This window comes from Cimex lectularius, unplaced genomic scaffold (assembly GCF_000648675.2).
Source record: "Cimex lectularius strain Harlan isolate CLEC.00 unplaced genomic scaffold, Clec_2.1 scaffold26, whole genome shotgun sequence".
Classification (NCBI taxonomy): Eukaryota; Metazoa; Arthropoda; class Insecta; order Hemiptera; family Cimicidae; genus Cimex; species Cimex lectularius.
In genome coordinates this window covers 325,539-351,363 of record NW_019392721.1, presented here as the reverse complement: position 1 = coordinate 351,363, position 25,825 = coordinate 325,539, and the positions used below count along the sequence as shown (strand labels likewise).

The 25,825-nt window shown below is 31.3% G+C and overlaps 2 protein-coding genes across 2 annotated transcripts; both read left to right on the top strand.

Annotated features, from left to right (window-relative positions):
* Positions 1-11,169: 11,169 nt before the first annotated feature.
* On the top strand, positions 11,170-16,584 carry LOC106669221 (putative fatty acyl-CoA reductase CG5065). The gene is made up of 8 exons (XM_014398541.2): positions 11,170-11,199; positions 11,789-12,037; positions 12,613-12,758; positions 12,855-12,964; positions 13,020-13,212; positions 13,291-13,530; positions 13,600-13,857; positions 13,989-16,584. The coding sequence occupies exons 1-8, from the start codon at positions 11,170-11,172 to the stop codon at positions 14,134-14,136; spliced, it is 1,374 nt and encodes a 457-aa protein (XP_014254027.1). The 3' UTR covers positions 14,137-16,584.
* A 2,744-nt stretch (positions 16,585-19,328) lies between these two features.
* On the top strand, positions 19,329-25,465 carry LOC106669269. Its single transcript, XM_014398609.2, has 8 exons — positions 19,329-19,817; positions 23,969-24,023; positions 24,093-24,181; positions 24,246-24,341; positions 24,401-24,463; positions 24,526-24,612; positions 24,672-24,820; positions 24,880-25,465. The coding sequence occupies exons 1-8, from the start codon at positions 19,746-19,748 to the stop codon at positions 25,277-25,279; spliced, it is 1,011 nt and encodes a 336-aa protein (XP_014254095.1). The 5' UTR covers positions 19,329-19,745; the 3' UTR covers positions 25,280-25,465.
* The last annotated feature ends 360 nt before the right edge of the window (positions 25,466-25,825 follow it).

Below are 25,825 nucleotides of genomic sequence, written 5' to 3'. Positions count from 1 at the left end.
ATAGGTCAGTTATGACCGCTAAACATATATGAATTAATGATTATTTGGATGTCGTGAGATGCTGTGTGGTATGACGTAGGTTTTAGAAAAACATTTTCTTTATAGTGCCAACGTTTCGATCTTTATTGAGATCATCTTCAGGGCTCAAAGTATTTGTGTGTAGATGTGTCATTGTCTGTCGTGTTGAGAGTCCCACATTGAGGAAATCATTTTTCTGTTCTCCTGGTATTGTTCGTTTTCCTTGACAAATTCGTCCAGTTTAACAGAGTATGACGGGTCGTAGATCGACCTATATAAATATGACGACCAATGGCGCCCATGGACTGTAACCTATGGTTTTTTGGATTGTGGATTTATGTGGAACCCGCGGACTGAACGTCCAACGGTTGACTGTCGCCAAGGGACCTATTTTTCATCATGGCGTTCAAACAAAATTATGACATTGAATTGCTAAACCCATAGCGATACAGAATTCTCGTTCAATCAAAATTTCTGTTTCTTTAAAATATCTAAAAAATATCAAAGCTTCTTACTGTCCCATGTTCTATGGGTGTCTGATTTAACCACCAGCTATTAGCCAGATAGTTCTTGCTCAACAGTCCGCCGAGGAAAAAGTAAAAGCGATAATATCACCTACTCACTTTCTTAAATATCTCAAGAAAGGAGAAGAAACGGATGCGATGACTGTTTTACTTTCACCGACCAATCACTCTCGCGAAATATTACTCACCCGGATTTGCATTTTGATGATAATAGGTTTCATTATTATTAAAAATTTTACCCCAACCAAGACCTTACATAAAAAGAAAAATTAATTGAAAGAAGTAACTCGGTCAGTTGACCACCAAAACATAAATGGATTATTATTAAAGTTGTTTTTTGGCTTCGTTGTTTAAATATGTTTGGAATTAATTAATCTTTATGAAAGGTTGAGATAAAAAAAAGCAAGTGTCACGAGGGGGATTCGAACCCACGACCTTCGGCTAAATACGCCGCTGCTCTACCACTTGAGCTATCGTGACTTCGATCCTCTCAGACACCATCCCATCTCAACCTCACCTTTTGAATTTTCCCTCCTTTTTGCCATTTTTCAAATGTCGTGTAATCTACTCGATTCTCGGTGACAAATGAAATGTCCACGTAGAGCTTTCGTGAAGATATACTTCATTTTTTACTTATTAATCCATTAGATTTCGTAGTCCGATTGACCAAATAAATTCTTTTCAATTAATTAATCTTTATGAAAGGTCTTGGTTGAGATACGCCATACCACTCACTAGAGATTTCAACGTTATTCAGTTTTTTTTTTATGAAAGGTCTTGGTTGAAATGAAAAAATTAGTGTCACGAGCGGGATTCGAACCCACGACCTTCGGCTCAATACGCCGCTCTTAACCACTTGAGATGTCGTGACGTATGTAGCCGAAGGTCGTGGGTTCGAATCCCACTCGTGACACTAACTTTTTCATTTAAACCTTTCATAAAGATTAATTAATTGAAAAAAGTTTTTGGTCAATCGGACCACGAAATCTAATGGATTTAATATGTTTGGAATGTTTAATTCGATTAGTTTTCAATGGTTACCTGCAACCTGTGGTTTCACATTCGATCAATATTTGAAGGGCCATTGACCTTTTTTGTTTTGATTTGAGCGTTGTACCCCCTAGTAAAAGTTCGTTTAAAATATTTTTAATCCAAAGAAAGTCTAGTTATAAATTAAAACTTATCTGCAAGTACCATGAGCTCACGTAATCATATCATGATTTAAAAATTTTAATTTGATCCTTGTGCAGCATCATCAAATTTCTTTTCAAATCTTAATAAAACAAAGGTGTACATTTTTTCTCCAGGCGTCCTTAATGTCATTATATAACTGTTGTTTTAAATATTTTAATTTTTGATCTTCTAAGCTCAGTGATAAGGAATCTTGTCCATCCTCCCTCGAACGTTGCATTTCCTACATGCTGCATCCTTGTTGAAGAAGGATGGTACTTTCTACTCCCAGATTTGTCAACCAAGGTGGGGATATAAGGAGGTCTCGCGTCTGCCCCTCATTAGAACGCCACAGTATCGAACAGGCGTCCAGCTGCAACATTGTCTAATTAATTCGTGCAAGTTTTTAAACATTATTTTTCAATCAAAAGGTACAATCATACTGGAATAATTCTCTTTTCGTAATATACGTTGTTTGTTTGTTTTTTTTAAGATAGACTTTCCACGAAAAAAAAATAGTTTACCCGAAGACTACCGAGTGTGCGATTTTTCATTTTTCAAATACAATATTTAAACGTTCGGAACTTTTGAAGGAAAAAAAATTCAAAATTTTAGTGTGCCGGGACATAAGTGTGCCAGTGTTGGGGAATGTAAGCAGAGGGAGATTCGGGCCAGTAGGGCATTGGTCCGTTATTTTTCTGTCTAGCCCGACCACCACACATCCACAGTTACAGCGTGAAAGTCTTTCCCATCATCTATTGTAAGGACTTGCCTTGTCAAACGACCGCCTTAACCGTACTGAATGCAAGTATTAAATAAAGCAAATTTGTTTTCCAAGACACACTTTCCTTTTAAAAAAAAATTTTCTTTTTAATCCCCCGTTAGGAATTTGTACCACTTTTGAACGAATTCCTTAAATACGTGACACCAATCTGGAATTATGACGACACAAAAAAACCACCATACCGTTAATAACGTGTCAATTTAATTTTTTTAACATATATCTCCACTTCTTTCTATACCAAAACAATATATTTATGAATTAATCACCATACAAAAGTACATCACAAGCCAGAAAGTAACCCGTTTTCCTACAAACAGTCGTTAATCATTATTTCTAACACTTCTAGAACGCATAAATGCATTAGAAACACAAAAATCAGGTCCAACATGAATCTCATGAAAACCGATCTGTTTTAAAATATCTATTCATAAAAATAATAATTTTAAGTAACGACTTAAATATATACTACTTTTTCTTTTAAACCAAGAAATCGAGTAAAATGATTTATAGTCAATTAATTATACACAATTTTTTCGAAATGAAAAATTTGTGTCACAGGCGGGATTCGAACCCACGACTTTCGGCTCAATACGCCGCCTGCTCTAACGGCTTGACGTCACATCTCAAGTGGTTAGCAGTGGCGTGTTGAGCCGAAGGTCGTGGGTTCGAATCCCGCTCTTGACACTAACTTTTTCATTTCAATCAAGACCTTACATAAAAAGAGTACTGAATAACGTTGAAATCTCTAGTAAGTGGAAAGGTCGTGGTTAAGACAAAAAAGTCAATGTCACGAGCGGGATTCAAACCCACGATCTTAGGCTGCTGAAAGTCGTGGGTTCGAATCCCGCTTGTGACACAAATTTTTCATTTCGAAAAAACTGTATATAATTAACTGAGTATTTATAGAATTAAGTAGAAGCTGATAAAATAATTAAAAATTTAGTAAAATGATTTATATTTTGCTTCAAAACTCTAAGCATACGTATACAAAAGTAACTATTAAAATGAATATAATTAAACAATAAATATTAATAATCTTTTTATATTAATTTTTTTTTGCTTTTTTCGAAATTGGATCTTGCATGTTTAAAATCTTCGTTTTGGCATTTTGCCTTATTCATTGCACATTTTTATTTGACAAGCCTAGCTTAATGAAACTACCCCAATATGAAAAAATAGAAAAAATAATTATTCTTTTACGTGTAAGGCCTTGGTTAAGATAAACCGAAAATAAAAGTTCGGCAGCCGAAGGTGGTGGGTTCGAATCCCGCTCGTGACACTGACTTTTTATCTCAACCAAGACCTTACAAGGAAAGAATAATTAGTTGAAAGATGTAATTTGGTCAATTGGCCACTAAAACGTAAATGAAGGGAAAATAATAATCGATTTTGATGAATTTATAATACCAAATGTTTTGCTAAATAAATTGAATATACAGATCATTTGGAATTATAAAGGAACTACTTACAAACGATATTTATGATCTTAAACAACAATGTTTCGTTAATTTTTTTTTCTTTTATAAATAATTAATAATGAAACCAATTTAATCGGAACCATTGTAAGCCACGACTCGCAGACTATCAGCCACCTTCCTTAGGCGGATATCGTAATTAATGCAAAAAGTAGTAAAGTATTTCCTGCCTGGTCTAAGAGGTTTACCTACAAACCAATGGATCTGACCCGTTTACTTTCTCAAATCTTTTCCATCCATAAAAATTTTAAAGGAAAAATCTTATATCAACGCTGGAAACGAACATAGAGCAGCTGAAGGCGTGGTACGGTTGTCAGATTTGAACGTGAAATTTTAATATGTTTTTTAGATAATCTATTAATATATTTAAGGTAGAAATCGAACTGTATAATTTATTTAATTGCTAATCGAAAGTTGAGATTTTAGATTTTTCTTTCACTTTCTTTGAAATATATGTGCATTCAAACAGTTTAGTTGACGTCAAAAAGTCTGTATTCAACCGCATTTTGTCTTTCTCCTATTTAACCCTAAGATAAGGAGGGTAAGAAATTTAAAAAATACAAAAAAATAACTATATTATTTAATCCTAAGAAAAATCAACTTTTAGATTATTTCAAGATAGCGGGTTGTTAGGCCTTGTTCTTTTTTCTTTCTTCTCCCACTAGCCCATGATTCACCCGTTTTACCGCCGGCTTTCAACTTTTACGCTTACTATTTTTTAAAGGGCATCCAAAATTTAACGAGAATCGACCAAATATCTGAAGGCCTGACCCCTCTCCCTCTTAGAAACCCGGTCAAATTATCCCGACCTCCCCACCCGGAGCGATCCCATCTCTTCCCCACCTTCGCTGTTCTTCTTTCCTCTTATCTTTTTTAACGGTAGCACCTACGACAGGCTCGGACCTAATGTGAAAAGAAGTTATCTTAGACGTTCCTCGCCAGTTTATAGAAGTGCAAGTGTTACTTCGTTTTCCTGGGGGGGAAAAAAAAGGACATTTTGTATATATGAGGATAGTTCACTTTCCCTTCTTTTCTCAGGTAAAATAATATTTTCTCAATTTAATATAAATTCAAATGTAACAGTAAACCGATAATTTGCCGAAATTTGAGTCTTTATTTTACTTTCTTCTTTAAGCTACTTAACACACGAGGAGAAAGCTAACCTTTCTCCAGTAGCATCATTTAAAAAAAATAACCGAGTACCATGGTGTAATTTCACCGTCAAGTTTGAAATGCACTTCTATTTTTTATTTTTATTTTGCCCGATAGCTATTTTATTTAATGGTCCATAATAAAATGCAATGAAAATAACTTAATCAGCGTTCTTACATACCATAAAACTTATAAAAATTGTAACGACTTTTCCAATCCTTGCTGTGACATGAATCTTTTACAATATCTTCCTAGAACAAACAAAACCTCTCAACAACCTAACAGAAACAACTCTGGTCAGTTTAGGTCAGCAGCTAATAATAAAAATGTGCAGACACAAAAGAAATCTAGTCCGAACCGCATTTTTGCTAGTATCGGTTTTTCTCTTATTTACAATGTACAGATAAATAATCTTTTCCTTGCATAAACTGTGTGTTTGGTTAAAAATTTGTTTAAAAAAGGAAAGTTTCTCGAGAGGTTCTTAGGCAAAAATGTGATTGCATTTATAATATTATATATAATTGTGTAATAATGTAGACAATTTATAGACAAGATATAAAATAAAAAATTGTTAAGAATAAAAACAAATTCAACCAAAGTATTTGTGTACATTATTCTCCTAGGTATTATCAGGGATTGGGTCAATGAAAGATTTTTCTATTTTAAATCTTCACCAAGCTTTCGGCACTTACGAACTCTTCAGGGCTCTAAAAAAAAAGATACATATTTTCATGTCAACAACACTCAAAGAATTTATTTGTATTTACTTTTGACTAAAAATCCGTAAGAACAAAAACGTATGTCTTGTTATATATTTTGATATTAAATAAAGTGCTGAAAGCTCGGCGAAGATTTAATATAGAAAAAATCCTTCATTGACTCAATCCTTAATCATGCTTAAAAGAATAATGGAGAAAAATTCGTTGGTTGAATTTTCTTATAATTTTATCTCTCTTTTGTAATCTAGCATTCTTGCTGATTGTAACAGATTTGCAAAGAAATTATCGCAAGTATCCTATCAAAACTAGACATAAATGAATTGTACGTTTTGAAAAATTTCAAGGATTTAAATGTAAATAAACTACTCTATTGTAAAAGAAATTTAAAGGGACTAAAAAAATTAGATTTCTTCTTGAGATTGTTGGGTTACAAACTTATATTTTGGTCGTTTCCTATAATTTTGGTTTGCCTAGTTTGTGTCGGTTCTCAACTTGCTTATAACCCAAATCGTAAATAAACCAAACTACAACTAGTAAAAAATATATTTTTTATATTATAATATTTTATTTGTTACAATAAATTTTAAAAAATCATATAAGGAATTTTAATGATCTTTCCATTGATGTAATCGAAAATTATTATTTTGTGAGATATGAGGGCTTATGTGTAAAAGTTGTGAAGGGTTGAAATAACTCGAAAAGTGAAATATCTCGAACACAAATGACAATCACAATATGGACAACGAGAGCTTTTTAGTCCCATTTGACATGTAGAATAACTCCTGAACTATTAACTACTTTTACAACCCTATAATATAGATGATTAAGAATCCCCTGATAATTATTTACATATTTCAATTAATTATTCTTTCTATGTAAGGTCTTGGCTGAGATAAAAAAGTCAGTGTCACGAGCGGGATTCGAACCCACGACCTTCGGCTAAATTCGCCGCTACTCTACCACTTCAGCTATCGTGACTTCGATCCTCTCGGACACCAATTCTCCATCTCAACCTACAACCGTTCGAACCTTCCCTCTTTTGCCAGTTTTCAATGTCGAGTAATCGGATTGGGTTCTCAGAGACTTATGAAGTAGCGGCGTATTTAGCCGAAGGTCGTGGGTTCGAATCCCGCTCGTGACAATGACTTTTTTATTCCAACCAAGACCTTACATGGAAAGAATAATTAATTGAAAGATGGAACTTGGTCAATTGACCACTAAAATGTAAATGAAATAATTATTTACTATATATCAATATGTGTGATATATAAATGTGGTGTGGTCGTTTCCGACATTTCGGTCCGCCGATTTTCCATACTTTACAGTAACTCACAAACTCACCACTGAAGATGCCGAGAATCAAAAACGCGTCTGATGAACCAAAAACGCGGGGATGGGCAGACTAAAATAAAAGGAAACGACAAAACTATTTTAAAAAATAAATAAATAGTTTTCGTTACGGTTCAACGCTATTATCCAAATTGCCCGCCGAGCCGGGAAGTCATGCAATTTTGCCGATTCGGCTACGCCTTGAATTTTGTTTATTTTATCATTCAACCTGTTCATGGGCGAATAATGAATCGTGAAGCACAATTAGGGCGATTTACCTTTCTAAGATTTTTTTAATCGTATCTCGATTAAGCCAGTCATATTTTATGTTGACAAACGAGCCATACGAGATGGCACATCATTGACGATTCGATCAATCGGTATTTTCACTATCAAAACACCTTTTACAATATTTAAAAAAAATCTATATATATTTTTTCTTTTTTTACGGCTTTATGAACTATGCATATTAGCCAATCCCAGACAATATGTTATGCATATTCGTTTTGGGGGGAAGGGTATCGTGCAAAAAAGTCCAGAGGCGACGGCGGGAATTGAACCCACGACCGCGGGGTCCACGAGCCGAGAGTCTCTTACGCTAACCAAATTCTATATATTCAAAGACGAAAAAAACGAACACTCGTGTTTTGTTGTTTATTTCATACTATGTGTATTTTTGTTTTTATATTAATTACAATTTACTTGTTTTAATGCAAACCAAATTAAATGAAATCAAAAATTCAAGAGTTTTATTAAAAATGATTTAATTATGATAGAATAAATAGTTAAATTTTAATGATTTTATTTAATGATTTTACAGCGTTTTTGTGAATTTTCTTTCAAATCATTAATTTTTTTGCCTTTGTTATTACCAATTAGCCAAAACTCGAATTTAATTAAAACCCGTGAATATCTGATCTCTTTTAATTTGTTTTACAAATATTTTGTAATTAATAAAACTAAAAAAATACTACATATAGTTTGAATATGTATAACACGGAAAACACAAAATAAGAATTTCCGGTTTTTTNGTTCTGCATATATACACGCATAAATGGAGACATTAGACAGTAGTTTAGTTTTCTAATAAATCATTCTCTTGTGATTTGTCAATATGTGTAATATATCAATATTGAAATGTTTTCGACTGGTCGGAATTTCAAGGTATAACAGGCATTTCATGTTTCTGCAGAAATAAATGGCCAAAAACTATATACTCTGTACTTAGACACACATATATTGGTTGGTAGGTGGAGAGTTAGATTCAAAGTCTGTTCAGTCATCAAATGATAATCACTAATATGAACAAATAATAAGTTTTACCGATTAGAATGCCAAGGTAATCCATTTGTGCCTACATAGAAATAAATTACCAAAATTTTTTTTTTCCGGCCGGCTAGCTGCCTGGGCTGTTGCCGGCACCTCACATTTCTTCCACCTCAAGTTTTTAAAAAAAATTTATTTTTATTTTTATTTATTTTATTTTTTTTAAGTAAGCTTTTCTGTAGGAAGTCTGGCGATCTTTCTGATTGTGTTCTATGTTATTTCTACATTTTTAGCCCTCCCACATGTGGTGAAAAAGGCTCTGAAACTATCTCATTCACTATCATTCAATCCTAGCCTAGCCTGTACTCGATATTCCTCTGAAGACCCGCCTTCATTCATGCTAATAAATACATCCATCATTATGTACAATTAATCTAGAATATTAACCTAGGTTGGTGGGTTTATGAGGTACTTGATATTCCACCATAGACCCACCCATGCATATACTACTATCGCACTAATAAATACATTCACTCAAACAATAACCAATCATTCTGTATTTACAAATAAAAAAATGCGGAGCCACTGGCGCATTTAATATTACAACAGTGCCTCCGCCCATTTACTCTAAAAGTTTTTTTATTATAGTATATTTTTTTAATTATAGTATAGGCTTTTTAACATCTTTTTCAGCTTTTGTTAAAATAAAATAATACTTCTTTTTGTATGGCTAGATCAAAGCACTTTGTCTAAGTCAAAAGATTATGATACATTTATAGGAGATAAATTAGGACTCTGATTCTTATATATTTTTATGATTTATTGGTTAGTATAATGTTTATGTTATTTGCATAAACAGAAAATTTTGTTAATCTCCTACATATAAACAAACTTTTAATTAGTATCATTAATTTAGACATCAAGTATCTTTTTTACCTTTTTTAATTATTCACTATCTGAAAGTGATTATATAAATATAATATATTAAATTGTAGCACTAAAACTATAGATATAAATTCTTTTCAATTAATTAATCTTTAATTAAGGTTTTGGTTGAGATAAAAAAGTCAGTGTTATGAGCGGGATTCGAACCCACAAACTTTGGCTTCATGAAGTCATGATAGCTCAAGTCGTAGAGCAGCGGCGTATTTAGCCGAAGGCCATGAGTTCAAATCTGGCTCGTGACAGTGACTTTTTTATCTCAACCAAAACCTTAATTAAAGATTAATTAATCATAAAGAATTTATTTGGTCAATCGGACCACGAAACCTTATAAATAGATATAAATATTGATAGCCTGATAGATAAATTAGATAGATAGGTCGTTTAGGCATATGCCAGCTCTCGTCAAGCAGCAAGTTCTACAGTTTGAGGTTATGTGATTTGTATCGAAAAATCTCATTCCCACTTCTCAGAAATGGCACCATTCTCAACTTTAGCCATGTTTTCAGGTTTAGTTGACAATAACCCTGTTAATACTTATTTGCCCTAAGTGTTCACCTCATCAGGAGATACTATAGTTTTTTCCTTTCCTGTGTCCTTAAATATTATTAGGACAGACTTTTTTAACATCTTTTTTTTTCTTTTTAAATAAAATAATACTTCTTTTTGTATGGCTAGATCAAAGCACTTTGTCTATGTCAAATAGAATATGATACATTTATTATGATGACTAGGCCATCTACATATACGATAGCGGATCATTAATCATCTGGGGCCTCATTTGGGATGATAACAATTACTCCTTGAGGGCACATTTTTTATGTTCCAATTCTTATATATTCTAGTTCAATGAACACTTACTGATCCGCAATATCCAGTTAACATAAAGGGAACAATTTTCTTCTTTTTTCTTTTCTGATTGACATTGTTTTTAAAAACCGCAATATTTTTTATGTTGATCATTTAAAACATTATTTTGAGACTTGATGACCTAATATATTTTCACACGGCAATCTGATTTTTTTTTCAAACTTTCAATGTCACATTTCATCTTTAAAATCTTTTGGTATTACATAAATTAATGCTAATTTTGAGAGATTTCCTTGATGCAGGGCCATGAGCCTGGTACCTAATTTCTGATCATTGTTGCTTTGCCTATCATCATTATTGGCTTACAAAATGCAGACCAAAATAATCAAATGGCTAAGAAACAGATTAATATATGCATTAATGTATGGTGATTAGTGACCGTTAATCGATAATTATTCAGAAATCGTGAGATGCGGTCTGGTGTGATGTAGGTTTCAGAAAAACATTTTCTTTATCGTGCCACGTTTCTTGGCACGATAAAGAAAATGTTTTTCTGAAACCTACATCACACCAGACCGCATCTCACGATTTCTGAATAATTATATGCATTAATATTTACACATGTTTTTCAGGATTCATAAATTGAAAGATTGTATCATATTGTCTTCTTGTATACCTACATTAATATAAATGCAATTCTATTTTTTAAAAAATCGTTTTTTTCTGTTCATATAAACAGTATTTTGATTTTTAAAATCAATTGTAACTTACCCTATAATTTTATGTTTTTTACTAGATTTAATTTCTTATTTTGTCCAGTTTGCCCATATTCTATTGCACCAATGCTTAATACTGATAATTACACTTTTTTAATTATTATTTATTTTTTATTATTTTTTTCAGTTGTATTTGTATTCTAGACCTCAAATATTAGCATTGATCACGTTCCCCTAAAATATATTTATCTTTTCAAGCCAACTATGGTACAAAATAGGACTAAATTGCAAAAAGTAAATTATACTGTTTGAGTTCTTAAATGTTATTAAATTTTATAAAACAATTTTCTATTTATGAATGTCTAGTTAAAATTAAAAATACATTTAACATCTCTGGGAAATTTACACAAAACAAATAATCTTTATTCACCTGGGTGAGAAATAATGATAATTATCACCATTATTGCACATCGTTTTAATTTCCTCATCATTTAATCTCTTAATTGTCTCAACACTTCTGAAAATTCAAATTGTTTCAATTGAAAAGATGATTAAAACTTATGATTAAAAGCAAGTAGTTTTGATACTGATGCCACACTGAAAAAAAGATGATTATTTTTCTGTATCTTGATCATTTTCAATTGATTCTGGTTTGTCTATTTTCACTGATTTTGTAATAAAAAGTTTCTTAGCTTTTAGCTTAGAATTTAATTATGGGGTCAGCAGGTAGCTGAAGAAGAAGTTGACCATGACAATCAGAATTTATCGCGCTACATAATTATGATATTTAATGTCATCATAATTAACGATATTTACTAAATAAACTTTGCTTTTAAAATAATTATATAAATGGTTAATACAAAAATATTTTGTTTTGTTGAAGCTTTTCAATCGACTACGAGTAGACAGGGATAGTGATTTGAAGAAGATCGTACCTATTCTCGGAGATATTACAGAGCCTGAACTTGGGATTAGTCAGGCTGACCAACAACTGCTCACCGATACAGTATCAGTAGTGTTCCATTCGGCGGCTACAGTTAAATTTGACGAAGCTCTCAAACTGTCTGTTACAATCAATATATTGGGTACCAAGAGGCTGGTCCACCTGTGTCACTCAATGAAGAACCTTGAAGTAAGTAGAATTAACATTAAATTGTTTTATAATTTATACTGTCGTGACTATTGCAAGCCAATTTAGTAGGAATCTTGCACTTCTGCCCATTTATTAATAAACCTATCCATCTGTTGACCAGTCCTAATTTAGTTCTTACTACTCACATAGTTATTTTAATAACAGATTAAACTTAAACCAAATATTTGGCAAGGCATTTAGATTTTTTGACAATTCAATTTCAAAACAAAATAAAATAATTCTGTTAGGATAAAGTAATTTAAAAAATATTCTAGTTAATAGTGGATTGACAATGCTAGATATCAATCTTTTATTAAAAATGGCTAGTTAATAAAGGTTGGCTCAATCATAAAACTTAATTTCAACCTTAATTCATAAAATATGCTATTCCCCAATGTCTATTTAGTGGTAATGTACAGACTTCCTAATAGATACTATAAAGTTTCATAATACTTAATGACTAAACTAATTTGAACTGTGACAAAATTGTTGCATTATGTAAACAATATTAAGTGATTGTTAAATTATTGTCATTTATCACTTTGATGTTTTGCATTGATAGTGTTCGTTTTCAGGCATTAATACACGTGTCGACTGCTTATTGTAATTGTGATCGCTTTGAAGTCAAAGAAGAAATTTACCCACCTCCTTATGACCCAGAAAATATTATTCAGGCCATGGATTGGATGGATGATGAACTTATTCAAACTTTAACCCCTAAGTAAGTGTCTTTTTCTACCAGTGAAATACCTAAAAAAAAATTTCTGATTGTTAGTCAAGATAAAATATTACATATATGTATTAACTTATGTTTCAGATTAATAGGAAACCGGCCAAACACTTACACATTTACAAAAGCATTAACTGAGCATATGTTGCTTAAAGAAAGTGGAAATTTGCCTGTAGCGATAGTTCGTCCTTCGATAGGTATGATCATTTTAGCTCAAAAAAAGTTAAAATATTTCAATTTTTTTTTCATTAGTTATATCATCTGTAAAAGAACCGATGGCAGGCTGGGTCGATAACTGGAACGGCCCAACAGGCATCATTGCTGCTGCAGGAAAAGGTTTTTTTAGGTCTATGCTTTGTCATGAAGACAAAATAGCAGACCTTGTTCCTGTTGATATTGTTATAAATCTCATGATATGCGCTGCATGGAGAACAGCAACGTCAAGGTAAAAGTTTCAGATTTGAGAAATAATTCAAGCTGCTGTGATTTAATGAGTATTAATTATTTTTCTTTTTTTTGTTAGACCGAATGACATAATGGTATATAACTGCTGTACAGGGCAAAAAGCACCGATAACCTGGAAAGAATTTGTTCATCAATGTTTTTTATCAATGCGAAAACATCCGTTAGGTGATTTAATGTGGTATCCAGATGGCCAGTGTAGATCAAACTATTTAATGAACTCGATATGTAAATACACGCTTCACTTTTTTCCGGCTTATATATTAGACGCTCTAAGCTGGCTATCAGGAAAAAAACCAATGTGAGTTGCTAAAATTTACTTTTGAACAAAACCGACTGTAAAATTTCTATATATTTTTACAACTTGCAGAATGGTGAGGGTACAAACTAAACTTGAAAAAGCAGCCACTTGCTTGACATACTTCTCAACACGACAGTGGAAATTCTTGGATGAAAATGCATTAACACTTTTTTCAATGTTGTCATACCAAGATAAAATGACATTCCCCTTCGATGTAAGACAAATAAATTGGCCAGCTTATATTGAACACTATGTTCTGGGAATTAGACAATTTATATTCAAAGAATCTCCCAGTAGTTTACCAAAAGCTAGGAAACAGCTTTCTAAGTAAGTATGACTGTTATTTACCATCTATAAATTTTAACTGACATTTAAAAAAAAGAGAAAATCTAAAAATACAATTTAAAAAAAATATAAATATATATTAATTTAACCATTCTATTAAATCTTATTTATAGGTTTTATTGTCTACATCGAATATCACAGTTGTTGTTCGTGTTGCTGATGTGGCGCTTTGTCATATTGAGATCTGCGAGTGCACGAAGATACTGGTACTTTTTTCTCGACTTGGTACTTCGCCTAGCACGCTTGTTGCCCATCTTATGAACTTATACCAGTCACACAGCTCAAACTTTATACCTAGCGCTAATAAGTTTACCTTGACATTTAGAGGTTTTTTTACTCAATTGTAATAAAAACCAAACTCAAATAGGTTTTATAATTTGTTCGCAGAGCCTGTAATATTACATATAACAGAAATTACTATAATGATAGAGCAGAGCGTTGAATATTGATATAAATAAATTACCTAAGAGGACAAGTATTCCACATAGTTCTTTTTCCTGGTATATTATTATTTTTATTTGTACAGTCTGTTCACCGAAAAGTAAAAAAGATGCAATATATCTTACAGTTGGTACATTTGTTTGCCACATGCTTGCGCCAATCGCAAAATATTGTTAGGAAATGTTGAGGTTCGATGATTTTGGAAACCGTATTTGGCTGTTATGTTATTTATCTAGGATTTATAAATGATTAAAATTATCGGTAAAAAGTTTGATGTAATTCAAAACGAAACAAGTACAAAGATTCATTGAAGATATATCAATGTACTTTAAGTTCCAATATGGCTTATAGAATAACTAAAATTTAGTACCTCTAAATGATGCCAACAATTAACATTCATTTAAATCATGTTTGGACTTTCATATTCAACATTTTTCAATATGAAACTATTTTGTTTAGATTGGTAATGCGTTGTACATAAATTGCATTTTTAAGAGTGGTAACTTTCATTTCATTAAGCCGGTTTGCATTTAAAATTCTTCATTGCTGTACTTATTTTCAAATTTAGAGGTTAAAGATTTTGGCGAAATGTTTATTGATTTTTTTTTTCCTATTCGAAATAATATAATTAAATGCGTTTAAAAGAATGTAACTATTGCAAAAGATCAGGCAATCCAATTCTCACCATTCGAATAAAGGATCGATAATTAAAGCATTGGCAAAAATTCCAAGACATGTAAAAATGACATTTGCCTCGCTTTTGTGTAATGTAAAATGCAAGCTTTAATTGTGACAATGCGACAAGAAAGCTCAAAATTTACTTACAAGATGTGTGCGCGATTCTGAAATTAAATTCCATTGCTTTGTTTATAATGCTCAATAATTCCATTCTGTTTAACCTCTTTATTATATATTTAATTTATTATTTTTAAATATTAAAACTTTTATACTAGTCCTACTATTGAGTTTAATTTAAACATTATTTGCACATAATTTATTAATTTGAATAACTCTGCATATGTAATTTTTTGATTGTTAATGTTATTGTAAAAGTAGGTATTTGAAGACTTGATGGGTTATTAGCTCAATATGAAAATTTATTATACATTAAGATTTATACAATTACTTTGTGTTATACATTAATTTAATCATGTAGTAGAAGGCGGTTAATTATTATTTATGTTAGTTGTAATTGCTTCATTTTTTTTTTCTAACTGACCACATCACCTTCCACTGTGCCAATTTATTTAGTGTTAAGAGTCTCTTCTGTATGTGATTACGCTTAACATGCGTCGATCCATGTTTTCCAATTGATCACTTCCTACTATTTTATAATCCTCAACAATAACTTCCCATTTATGCTTTTCCATTTTATTAGATATCTAACCTACTCTCTTGCACCAAACGAAGAATAAAACGAACAAAAAAATCCTATAATAAACCCTCCATTTATATAAGATTTATTTTTGTTTGAATGAATTGTTGAAGTTTTATTTATTTATTTTTAAGTACGTCATACCCTGATTCGTGCCTGATAAAACACTTGTGACCAGTGCTTTTTGCATCAGGCTAATTTGTCGACAAATTATGTTGGGTGTGACTAATCAATTATGGTATAGTTGTGCGAAATTCATAGTAATAGCTAGAAAGCTAATGTTTAGGTATGAAATTCCATTAAAAAAATTGTTGTTAATTAGGGGTATTATTATTGAATAAAAATGGCGTGAAGGAAATGTTTAGCATGGCTTTAGATAGACATTCATTATTCTTATGATTATATTGTTATTATTATTATCAATTACAAATGTTTCTACATTTTCTTATTTATCTTGCTAGCTCACTTGTGCGACTAAATCTTTATAATTTTCGATACTATCATTATAGTTTTTGTTGACTACAAAATTCTGAATTTGATTAACCATCATAGTGATAATGCTTACAATTCAAATATAATCTTACCTCCGCCACAATAACCCCTTTGAACAAAGCAATCGACTAGAAAGTGACAATTCAAATATTAAACATCCAACGAAATCGGATTGAATTTAGGAATGTACATAAATTACATTCTCTTCATTTATAAGCATTATCACTTTTTGGATTGAAAATTTTGTTTAAAATAATATATAATCAATTTATATTCAGTCAAAAGTATAACGTAATATTTAATGTTCATAAGGATATAGCGTGTTAGAATTGAATAGCTGCTGAAATTCACGGCAGAGAATACCAAATAATTAAATATAATAACAACATGTATTATAATAATTTTATTATTTAATAAAATCGTATTCTACATAGTTGAACATGTCTAATTCTTTAAACAACACCCATCTATAGAGAGATTTATGTAGAGTGATTTTTGCTGGTCCAAATTTTCTACCTTGACCCTCACAAATTGTAATAATGGTACATTATACATAATAAACATAATTGTGAAGATGTGAGAAATCCCACTGGCATCAATTAACTTTTGAATTAAGTTCATAAAAATCCTCCTGACTTATGAAAAATGTTTCAATTTTTAATCATCTTTTATAAAGCCAATATTTAATTATTCACGACTTAAATACTATTAAGATTCAATTCATAAAAAGTATAAGAATTTGATAAATGAATCTAAAATTATAAACAAAAAGTATTATAAAAATATAATAATTATATATTCCAAAATTTGAATTGATTATAAGGGAGGTGATTATAGCAATTCAACTTCCAATTTTATCATTTGTGAACAATTATTAGTTGACTCGAAATAATTGAACTTTCCAATCCTAAATAAAAATTTTAATAGTAGCTATCAAATTGTACTCTATATAAGTGCATTTATGGTCTTCTTTTTATTTTGTATATTTTTCATCTTTATTGTGTTTTTGTTTTGCTTTTAACAAAAATTTTAGAAGGTATAGGTAGGTAATAATTTACGCATGACTATAGCATAAAACATGCTGCACTTTGTGAAATTTGGACCAACAATAAAAAAAAGCACGGTATTTAATTTATCCAAAAACGAATCTATAAATTATGTTAACGGCTACTTTGAATGAGTGTTTCTGAGTAATGTACAGGTCGTATTAGAAATCTCTATCCATAAATCAAGATATAGCAAAAACATCCTTATAAACCATTCTCAACCAGTGTTAAAATATTCAACGGCAGATCTTCCTTGAATTGTATATGACAGAACAAATGCCCCGCTATACTGTTCAAAAGGCAGTAGTGATTTATCGCTAGCTTTCTAAATAAAACAGCACATTATTTTAGCTTTAAAATGAATTTTTATAAAAGTTATAGTTCATGCATGTCTTAACCTCCCCCTGACAAATCAGTATTGATTTTTAAAATTAATGGTCGTATTATTAGAATGGTGTATATCGCTATATATAAAATAAATTAAAATTAATTAAGGTTTTTAGTTGAGATAAAAAAGTCAATGGCACGAGCGGGATTCGAACCCACGATCTTCGGCTTGATACGTCGCTGCTCTACCACTTGAGGTATCGTGACCTCGATCCACTCAGACACCAACCGCATCTCAACCACACCTTTTGAGTTTTCCCTCCTTTTTGTCATTTTTTTATCTCAACTAAAAACCTTAATTAATTGTAATATATTAATTGGTCAAGCGGACCATGAAATTAGTGAATATAAAATAAAGTTTTGTTTCATGTTTATATGATTTATGACATAGAGGGGGGGGTTGAAACTTGACCAGCGAATCGGATGTGCTCTATCATTAACACTTTAGGGGTATCAACAATTTTTACGTGTGAATATCTGAAGAAATTTTGAAAATTAGTTCGTGGTTCATACAACACATGAATAAATTATTGAATTCCCTTAAATATGTAATAGATCAAGTGTTTTATTGCTAGATTTCTTAATACAACACACATTTTGCTTCGGCTTTAAAATAAAATAAAAGTCATAGTTTTTGGATATCTTATCCTACTAAAACCACTGTTTTTTTTTTGTTTTTGTTTTTTTTTAATTTATGGGCATATACTTTCGAACAGTATAATAACCACATATGCTTTACCATTACTTTATGATTTTTATGGGAATAGTAAGACTACATATTGAAAAAAAAAAGCTAAATATGTTTGACATTTTTCAGTATGTAACTGTTTTAGTAGGATTGTAAATTACAATTTTTATTTACTTGAAATTGTGTAATTTATGATTATTTAATCTTAAATTAGTCTAAATTTAATTAAATTAGTCTAAATTAAAATCTAAAGTCTAAATTAAATTAGTCTTGTAATTTTTGACTTAGTCATGGGGGTTGAAAACATCGTAAATTTAAAAATTAAATATGTTAAAAATGGTTTAAGCTCATATATTTGTACAAACTTTATGATTTATGGCTGGGAAATTGTGAAAAGCTTATAAAATAACTTATAATTTATTAACTTTTTCCCTGTATAAACTTTCAAAATTGACTCTTCTAAGTTAGTTTTGGGGGTCGTCGGTGGCCGCAACGGTTTAGACGTTGACACGGCGCTCATCACTGTAAGGTCCCGGGTTCGAATCCAGCGGCCCTGCATTCGAACCCGACACTTACAATTTTTTTTTCAAAAACACCGGTACCCTGAGGGTTTATATGACCTCTGCGAGGTCGCGAACCCTCGTTAAAAAAAATAAAAAAAATTAAAAAAGTTAGTTTTATTGGTTATTTATTTATTAAAATTGTCACGACCTATCAATTGAAATATTTTTAAGGTTTTATAAACTATGAACTGTGTGATATTTTTCTAATTAGAGATATTTTTGCTTTTGTGATGTCTGATGATTAAATAAGCAAACAATAAAAATAAAAAAAATGGGTGTATCGACGCGTACGTTCCCTAGAACCTGTGGTTTATTTCCGGACACAAGTTTTTCTCCCTAATGTTATTTTTTACAAGAAACACCCAAAAATAAATTGCGAAGAAAATAATTTGCAACGATTTATGTTATTTTAATTATTTTTGGTTATAAACCACATTAAAGACGCTGTATCGAACGCCATCGAAAGAAGACGTTGAAAATAGATCCGTGGTGCTTAAAAGCACTGTTGGCCCGAAACATGCCGAAGATTAACGGAAACGTACGAGAAATCCGAGCTTAGAAAGTCAGTGGGAAAAAAGTCTACGCGCAAGTTGATTGTTTTAATCTAATCTGTATTCGCTCGGTGTCGCTATGCCTTGGTGACGGACGGAGGCAATGAACTCGACGCATATTTATGCTGGTATCTCATTTGGATAGGCGAAGGGAAAAATAGCATGCACCTGGCCACGACGCCCTCGGCCACTCCTTTTGGATTAAATTTGTGATAAAATGTCGAAGAGAGCAACGGCCTGGTTCACAGGGAAATCGTACGCTTTCAAAACTCTTAAGAGCTGCGTTTCTACTCAGCGTTAAAGTCTACAAATGACGCCCTCAAAAACATGCCATTGTTGGAGAATTGCCTCTGTTGCAGCCTTCGAGTTGCTGCATCCGTTATCTCCGTCTACATAACAGTAAGTTTTTCAATTTATAAATATTCTCTATGTTTTTATTGAATACGATTAGGATCATAATCTTAACTCGTTTAAAAAGAAATTCATCAACAAAATACTTTTTTTTAAGTATTTTTTTAATATCCAAACATATTTGGTTTTATATTCGATAAAAACTTATCGAAACGATTTATAATTTTTTTTCTAATAATCTTTAATCTTTATTCGAAAAGTACCAAGGCGTAGGTAAACCTCTTGGCTGCTCTTTCCTCAGCTGTAATCCCACAGGTTGAGTGAAAGTAGAAACTTTTTTTTCGAAATACTCATTCTGGTTGAGTGAGTTTTGGTTGATTGTCGCCCAAGGGTTACGCCGTTGCGTAAGAGGATTTACTTTTCCCCAGGATTTACTTTTTTTTATTTTACACAATAGTAGTAACACGGCTACACGCGATTTCCGGGCAAAGCCGTTGACGGAAGTGTGATGAGTCAGAACTTCAAATAAATCTAAATTCAATCATGAAAAAATACCACTCACCAGACACTTATCTGTATTTATTTATTTACGGATCGAAATCCACTATAAAAAGACATTTTACAATAACAAAAAATAAAAATAATATATACAAAAATAATAAGGACATATATACATGGTAATATTATAAATGATAAATATAAAAATTCAATTAAAGAGTAAAAACTGTACAACAAAAATAAAAGACATAATTATTAAGCAAATAAAGGCAAAGGAAACAGAATAAAGCTGAAATACAATGGAAACTACAATATTTAGATACATATTTAATTTTCATAATGCTCTTTGTAGATATATAATAAGACTTGAGTGCAAGATTTAGGTGAACCAGTAAATGAAATAAATTGTAATAAATTTTTAACTAAGAAATATAAAAGCATTTAAAAAATATAAACTGGTAGGGAAATTCAACTAGAGTAGGGTTGTAGGATATGGTTTTTCACAGATTGCACAGAACTATTGAAGAAGTCAATGCTGTTGCAGATGTTGTTGATCTTGATCATCATTCGGTGTAGAGAAGAAAGCATGTAGTTAGAGCTTTGGAATTCAATATAAAATAGTTTGTGGGTTTTGAGAGAGTGCGAAGGGAAGTGTAGCTGTAGCTGAGAGAGGAGAGAAGTACTACCAATGAGATTGTTTAATAATTTAAAGACAAAAACAATATCAAAGTAATCCCTTCTTATCCGGCCCGGAGGACCAAATGTTCTGGCCTAGATGTATTTTCGATGTTCTCGCTATCTAGGCTATTATTATCCAGTATTGTCTTTATGTCTTTATTATTATCCAGTATTGTTGGATAATAATAAAATATATAAATTAAAGTTGTAATGAGGAGTTCCCACTCATCTCAGGCTGAAGCTTCCTTCTGCGAAACAGTAGGGTAAGAAAATCGGCTGGGAAAAGGGCAATGGACAGCCCTTACCTGGGCTTCTAGGTGTTACCTCAACCTTTGGCCAAAACGATCGGCTGGTCCCAGTAAGAAAAATCCCAGTGGCTCGAACAAACAGCCAAAAAAAAAAAAAAAGGAAGCAGCGTGCGAAGCAAGGCGAATCAAACTGGGCACTAACAAACGTTTTAAAGTGAGGGAAATAATCGCCCTTCACTTGTTCCATCTCGCACTCTCTCTCTCAAAATATATACTATATAATAAAAAACTAAAAGGAAACTCCTCAATACCAAAAGAAAGTATTTCCCAAAAGGGCATGAACAGTGTCAGTTCAAAAAGTTTAAATTCAGGGTGGATTCCAGGGTAGGCAGAGTTCAGAAGAAGATTGAGTTTGTAAGAAAGTTTTTTTAAAAATTTGTTTTGCACAGATTGAAGAATTTTTTGATAATTTAGATAGTATAGGTTCCAAACAGGTGTAGCGTATTCAACTATGGGTTGTACAAAAGCTTTATAAAGATGGACAAAACATAGAGGATTTTTAAATTCATATGTGTTCCGAATGATATAACCTACCATCTTCATAGATCTATTTTTTATTGGAGAAATATGTTCTTTAAACTCGAGCTTTTGATCAAAAAGTACACCAAGATCTTTTACGACCTCAACTTGCATTAAAAGAGAATCATGAAGAGTGTAGAGATAAAGAAAAAGTTGTTTCTTATGAAAGAATGTAATTGTTTAGCATTTGGAGACATTGAGAGCAAGTTTGTTATTAGAGCACCAGACGAGCACATTATTGTTAGAATTTTGTAATTGAAAGCAATCAGATGGAGATGTAATAGAATGGAATAGATTTTCAGATCATCAACAAATAATAAAAATTAATCAGAAGGGAGAGCAAGATGGATATCATTAATAAGTAAGATATAAACAGCAAAAGAACTATATATATCTTAATTTGCAAATTTACAAAAGTTAATGTTTATTACCAACTGTCTAAAAGTGATATTAGAATTTGTGGCAACAAAAAAAAATCATTAAAGTTACTTGAAACTTCTTAAATAAAACAATATCTTTTTCCTTATTTAATTGATCCTTGAGGATCTTTGCAGCTTTACTTTTAGCATGTTTCAGGAAGAACGAAAAGACTCAATGAAATTTTTACATCTTATTACATTGTAATTTCTTCTAATTTGTAACAGTATAACTTTATGATGGTCTCATAGCCCTCTTAATTATTTATAATCATTAAATCAATTAATAAATCAAGAGCATATACATGTATCACTTCTCATAGTGCACCAGCAATTCAAGTTTTTGTAATTTACAAAAAATTACTGGCAGGCCTCAGAATCATCCATCTTGGACGTTGACAGCTCGAGGTCAGACCGTGTTCTTATTCAACCAGCCACCGTGGTTTGTTTCCAGGTGACAGCTGGGCCATTTCAGCACCCAACGCATGCAGTCACATTCTCACTCATTATTTCCCGTTTGCATACCATTCACTTAGGGTAGTGGAGTGCTTGATTTTCGCCCTTCACCCTTTACACCTATTACTACACAAACTTAATTGATGATCAATAGGATACTCAAGATTCCACTATCTGCTCTCTGTATGAAGCCAAGTAAATTACATCCAAGTAAATTAAAAAATGCATCGAGCAACCTTTCTCTTTAGGCCGGATACGGGCTTAGATCCAAGAGTAAGGGACCAACCAAATGTGTCAACCAAATCAAGATTAATTTATGATTTTGTTTGTTTAATTTGTTATTTCAAATTAAAATATAAATTTAAAAAATTTGGCCTGATAGCCAAGTCATAATCAGATTATTTATCATTTGATGGAAGAATGGACACTTAAACTTAAATAAAACAATCATCAAAAGAATTTGTGATCTGGTAAAGCATGCTAGAAGGATTATTTCAATTTAAAGTTCATTTGTAGCATGATTGTGCCTAATCATTCTGTTCTCACTGGTTCTCTCTGTCAGCTCTATATCGGCATACTTGTTAATTTGTTAATACTTTTTTAATTTAATTTTATTTATTTATTTTATTTTAATTTTTTAACTGTTCTACCAGTTTTTATTTCTTGAAAGCTTTCAGGCCAGCTCCTAAGTCTTCTGTCATGTGGGACAATTACTCCAAATGAACCGAATGAAAAAGAAAAATATGAGAGATGTGTGGCCGAATAGCTTTCAAAAAATAAAAACCGGTGGTACAATTTAAAAAACTAAAGGAATAATTATTATGCAAAATATTACTATGCCCTTCGTGCAGGACATATAATTTGTTATTAGCTTTTTTATTAAACAATTTACAAAGGTTGATCACCTTTAAAACATTCATTCATAGTTTGATCGTCCATTTTTGCTATCTTAGACACATTTTGGACTTTCATAATTTTCTTTAGTTCAGAATGTTATTTATATATACTAAATATATTACATACAGCTAGAAATCAAGAACATTCAAATTACCCAAAAAAGTTTATATGATTCAGTGTTGGAATTTTGTTATTCAAATGTATTAAAAAGTAAAAAAAATATTATTTATGCTTAAAATAAATTATACTTAATAAATTATAATTATACTACAAGATGAGCCAGATACAAAAATAAGTAATAGTTTATAAGTAAAACCTACTCTGTAAATTTTTTATCAACCTTACTTTCAAACTTGGTAAAAATCAAGGCACCCTGTATTATATTCATGCATATATGCACATTATATTATTATTTCAATTTCATTAGGTGGCATACATAATTGCTTTTCTGATGGAATTGTGGTGGTTCTGGGACACTGGAGGTAAACTTGGGACACTCTTTTTAAGTAATAAATAAGCTTTTTTTTATTACTTTAATTATCTATTTTCAGGACAGTTACCGTATTTAGCATACATATTGATAACTGGCTACTTCGTTACCTTTGTTTTATCTGCAATTTTAGTCAGAGGGATATCACATGTAAGCCAAAAATATCTCAACATTAAAAAAAGTGAGACAGTTTAACTTAAATTTTTCATTTCAGAAGCAGATTCCTCCCCTAATTCTCTGGTTGTTTGGAATAGTTGCCATACTCATACCTGAAGGTGGTTTAGTATTATTTATGAGTTTTCAGTTTTGGGTAAGTACCAGACAGTTTTAAAATTTATAATTTTATGTTTATTTATTTTTTTGTTCCAGAAAATCTATACAATTTATGGATTAACAGAAATCACATGTTGGGCTTGCAGACTCTTAGTCAATGTAAAGTATTTACAATTTTTTTTATTTTGAAAAAGATAAACAAAGACGTTAATACATTTCAGGTTGCTGGCTTAATTTGTGTTTACTTTTTATACCTCAATTGGAAAGAAGAAAAGCAAGTGTTGACAAGCTTGAGGGATCTTAACTTAGTATGTTCATTTAATTATTTGTTTTAAAAAAAAATATATATATTGAATTTATTTTATAGGCTTCAAGAGCTGCAGTTGTTGAGAATGGGCGAAGGGCCTCAGTTTCTAGTGATTCAAAGTTACCACAAGTTGCCTATTCTAACCCGGGTTTTAACGGCATACAAGATCATCCTCCTACATTTCCACCACCTCATCCTCATTTAAGGAGGTTAAATTGTTTATTAATAAATTTAAATTGTCGTATTAACAACTCTTAATATGTTATAGGGCTGGATCGATGGTGTCAATTGGATCAAGAAAGCAGATCATTCTCAACCGTCCAATATGTAATGAATTCAACGCTTCTTTATTCGATTCAGAGATGAGATCATCATTTAAAAGTCGGTCCATGTACAATCTTCACTCCCCTGTGCCAATTCAGCAAACTCAACAAATAAGTAACCATTCAACTAACAGCCTAGACAGATCGCTCAGAAGATACAGATCTTTAGGGTTTTTCCCTTCGGGCGGTGATGACAGAATGAGAAACGGTTACTTTACAGTCGCTCCGTCAGGTTTTGTTGTCAATGAAATGGGAAAAGTGGCTTTCGTACAAGAACCAGTCATTGGAAGCCGAGTATCAATTGAATCAGATGATTTACAAAAGTATAGAGACGTAGCTTTATAAAATTGTAATCAAAATCAAAACCAAAAAGTCTGAGGAAATTTAGTTACAGTAGTGTTTTATTAATTGTTATGATTATTTAAATTTAAATGTTTATATTCTTTATGTTATAAATTGTAAAGTTATCTATAAAAAACAAAATCTCAATGTGTACCATTTATTAATGTGCCAGTTTTTGTAATTAACAAATATATTTTATGTAAATTTTAACTTCAATTTATAAACAAATAATTTTATTAATTAAAAATTAATCAAATTGTACATTTGGTTCTACCAATCCTACCCTTTATGAGAAATACATATCAGTAAATTCTGAGTACATATCAAACATTTGTGACCTTCCAAAATTAAACTTGCTCAGCAATTAGTATGTTAAATATAAAAATTACACTGAGAGGCAAAAAAGTGGCCTCACTTAATATTTTTAATTATCCCTTAGAAAATTCTCCTTAATCTTGCAACAATATTTATTCCTTTTAAAGGATTAGAAGTAAATAAAACAGATAAAATTGACCACTTGTGTTAACAATTGGATTTTTTAAATAAATC

What these genes read in the sequence shown, in the direction of transcription:
- LOC106669221 (XM_014398541.2), top strand. Translation starts at nt 11,170, where the DNA reads ATGGTACAAAATAGGACTAAATTGCAAAAA. An exon ending in ACTCAATGAAGAACCTTGAA is followed by an intron (nt 12,038 to 12,612) that starts GTAAGTAGAATT and finishes GTTCGTTTTCAG; the next exon opens with GCATTAATACACGTGTCGAC. An exon ending in ATTCAAACTTTAACCCCTAA is followed by an intron (nt 12,759 to 12,854) that starts GTAAGTGTCTTT and finishes CTTATGTTTCAG; the next exon opens with ATTAATAGGAAACCGGCCAA.
- LOC106669269 (XM_014398609.2), top strand. Translation starts at nt 19,746, where the DNA reads ATGCCATTGTTGGAGAATTGCCTCTGTTGCAGCCTTCGAGTTGCTGCA. An exon ending in TAGTCAGAGGGATATCACAT is followed by an intron (nt 24,182 to 24,245) that starts GTAAGCCAAAAA and finishes TTTTCATTTCAG; the next exon opens with AAGCAGATTCCTCCCCTAAT. An exon ending in GCTTGAGGGATCTTAACTTA is followed by an intron (nt 24,613 to 24,671) that starts GTATGTTCATTT and finishes TTTATTTTATAG; the next exon opens with GCTTCAAGAGCTGCAGTTGT.